The sequence below is a fragment of the Centruroides sculpturatus genome, unplaced genomic scaffold (genome assembly GCF_000671375.1).
Source record: "Centruroides sculpturatus isolate CEXI.00-Female unplaced genomic scaffold, Cexi_2.0 scaffold65, whole genome shotgun sequence".
Taxonomy (NCBI): Eukaryota; Metazoa; Arthropoda; class Arachnida; order Scorpiones; family Buthidae; genus Centruroides; species Centruroides sculpturatus.
In genome coordinates, this window is record NW_019384327.1 from 511,260 (window position 1) to 513,983 (window position 2,724).

Here is a 2,724-nt window from a genome sequence, read left to right on the forward strand (position 1 = left end):
AGGGCAGGCATTGTCATTTTTCAATATGGCTGTTGCGAACGGGCCATGTGGAATGTACAAACTTCAACCGATCTATGATTTTAAATCGGAATTTATTGAATTACCGACGAATATGTATTCTTTGCATAACATCTACGGCAGATCTCCTGAATCGAAGCATGTACGTTGTTAAATAATTTCAGATAAGTTCTTGAATTGTTTATATTGAATTATATGTCGTTGAAATAAATTATGTTCTGGATATTATGAAATTGAAACAAAATTCATTATTCATTCATATTTAGCCAATAAACTTGCACAAAATTTCAATTTAACGTGTTTATTACGTTCATATATGAAGAATATCAATAAGATGAAACTAATGTAAAAGTTATAAGAATAATCCATCTGGAAAACTATTCTAGTAAGTTTTGCAGATACGTAACACAATAAAGAATATCGAAGACGACAAAGAGTCTCTGTGTTCGTCTTGACGTTATACATTTTTCTAGTAGATGTTAATTTTAGGTTATTCAAATAAAAAATTAAACGGAATGGAACATTTTCTTAAACTTATTTAAAACCTGATAGCAATTAGTTGAAAACGTTAGTTAATAAAGATTGCTATCAGGAAATGTTCAGGTGTTGTAGTAAGACTGTTAATTTTAAGTTATTCATCTATATATTATACAAATTACCTGAAATAGGCTGACCGTAACATTTACAATCCAACTGGGAACATATTTCAGAATCAATGAAAATGGGGTCTAAAACTTTAATTATTTTAAAAAATTTATTTATTGATCTATAAATTGATGATGATATACTGCGTGTTCATAAAATGCTCTATTCAAAGATTAATTCTACCATCAAATACTACAAACAAGTAAAACTGGGACAGCCCCCGGAAATCAAAAATGTCTGGTCATTCTATCTAAAGTAACCCATACTGTTTTTAATATTTTGGTTTATAAGGAAACAGTTAAATCTCTGTGCAGTGGTGATAAACAATAAATTCTTCCATAGCAAAAAGAAATATAGGGAAGTCCTCTAAATAATTTCTATTAGCTTAACATAAAACTTTTCTTGATATTCTCTACTGCAATAAATCTGTTTAGTGATACTTTTTTTTACTGTACTTGTAAAACACTGGTTTCCAATTAGTTTTTCCTGCGTACCACTTTGAGAAACAGCTCAAACTCGCGTACCCCTTATAGCAGAAATTCATATTAATCCATACTAATATTATAAATTCAAAGTTATGTCTGTTACCTTTTCACGTCTAAACTGGTTTTAATAAAATTTGGCACAGAGATAGCTTACACGTTGGAGATGGACGTAGGCTACATTTTACTGCGAGGAAATATCTTACCCCCACGAGAAAATTCAATATAATGCGGGAGAAGCTGTGGGTAGACGGCTAGTGATAAATAGAATAAGTTTTTTTTTACATTTATTAAAATATAATTCTAATAATAATGAAAATAACATAAGGTTATTTAATTTTAATGCGACAAATGTGCATGATTTTCTTTGCACGACTTTGTAAAATCTGGTCGCTTTTTGGTCAGCTTCGGTCTCGAGTCGTCTTCGAATCGAAGTCGGTGACGATGTTTAGTTTTCGTGTTTGTCGTGGCCGAAAATCCGCTCTTGCAGAGGTATGTTGTGCAAAATGGTAGTAAATATTTTATTGCCACTTCGCTGACATAATAAATGTCTTTTAGGTCAGCCGAAAAAATTACCCACTGATTGCTCTGGAAAACAACTCTTGAGTCTGCTGTTGCATGAAATGTCTATTAATTCCTCTTGGTCAGAGATGGGAATGTGGTCGGTGGAGTTATTCACAAAAGGGTTATTTATCCAGTTCCATTCTGGCGATATTTCTGGGAAATAACCGACAAAAATTTTCAAAATTAATTTCGCGAACACAAATTGTGTTAATTGTATAATTTTTGTTTCTTGCGTAAGAATTTCATTTAGGTATTGTCACAAATGCAATTTTTATGAAATTTCGAGAATATTTTTAGTTATAAATAAACAAGTTTGTGCATTCAACATCATGTTGTAAATTGCCAAATTTTTGATGGTCCACCCATTATTTTTTTGATTATTATTCATGCATTTAAATTTTAAATCGACTGATTTTAGATTGCCGCACGTACCCAACGGGTATGCATATCACTGATTGGGAACCGTGGTTGTAAAATAACAGTATTTTCTTTCTTTACAACAATAATAATACAGAAAATTAAATTTTAATTAATATCAGGGCTGTGGAGTTACGTAAAAATCTACCGACTCCGACTTTTCTTTACCATCTGACTCCGACTCCGACCAGGAGCAGAGTTAACAGGTTTTACTATACTACAGTTTACCTGATTATAACGACATCGGATGTAACGACAACCCTAATATAACGTCAAATTTTTATCGGTCCCACAATTTTACTATACTAGATAATAATGTTAAAAAACCCACTTGTAATGACATAAAACCCTGTTTTAACGTCATATTTGAAGCACTCTTAAATTTACAAAATCAGATTATAAATTTTATTTCTCAAATTCCTTGTTGCAACACCAATACAGTGGTACCTCAGGATACGAAATTAATCCGTTCCGAAACTGAGATCGTATCATGAAAATGTCGTAAGGTGGATCATCTTTTCCCATACGATTACATGTAAAACCAAATAATTCGTTCCAACGCGAAAAACATACTCAAATTAAAGCCAAGTAATACATT

The 2,724-nt window shown here is 31.7% G+C and overlaps 1 protein-coding gene across 1 annotated transcript in view; it reads left to right on the top strand.

The window, feature by feature from the left end:
• LOC111628314 (aminoacyl tRNA synthase complex-interacting multifunctional protein 2-like) overlaps positions 1–2,724 on the top strand; it is a 20,669-nt gene continuing 17,945 nt past the window's right edge. The window contains exon 1 of the mRNA XM_023372080.1: positions 1–160. Within this exon, the coding sequence (XP_023227848.1) occupies positions 26–160 (135 nt within the window). The 5' untranslated portion in view covers positions 1–25. The remainder of the gene's footprint in view (positions 161–2,724) is intronic.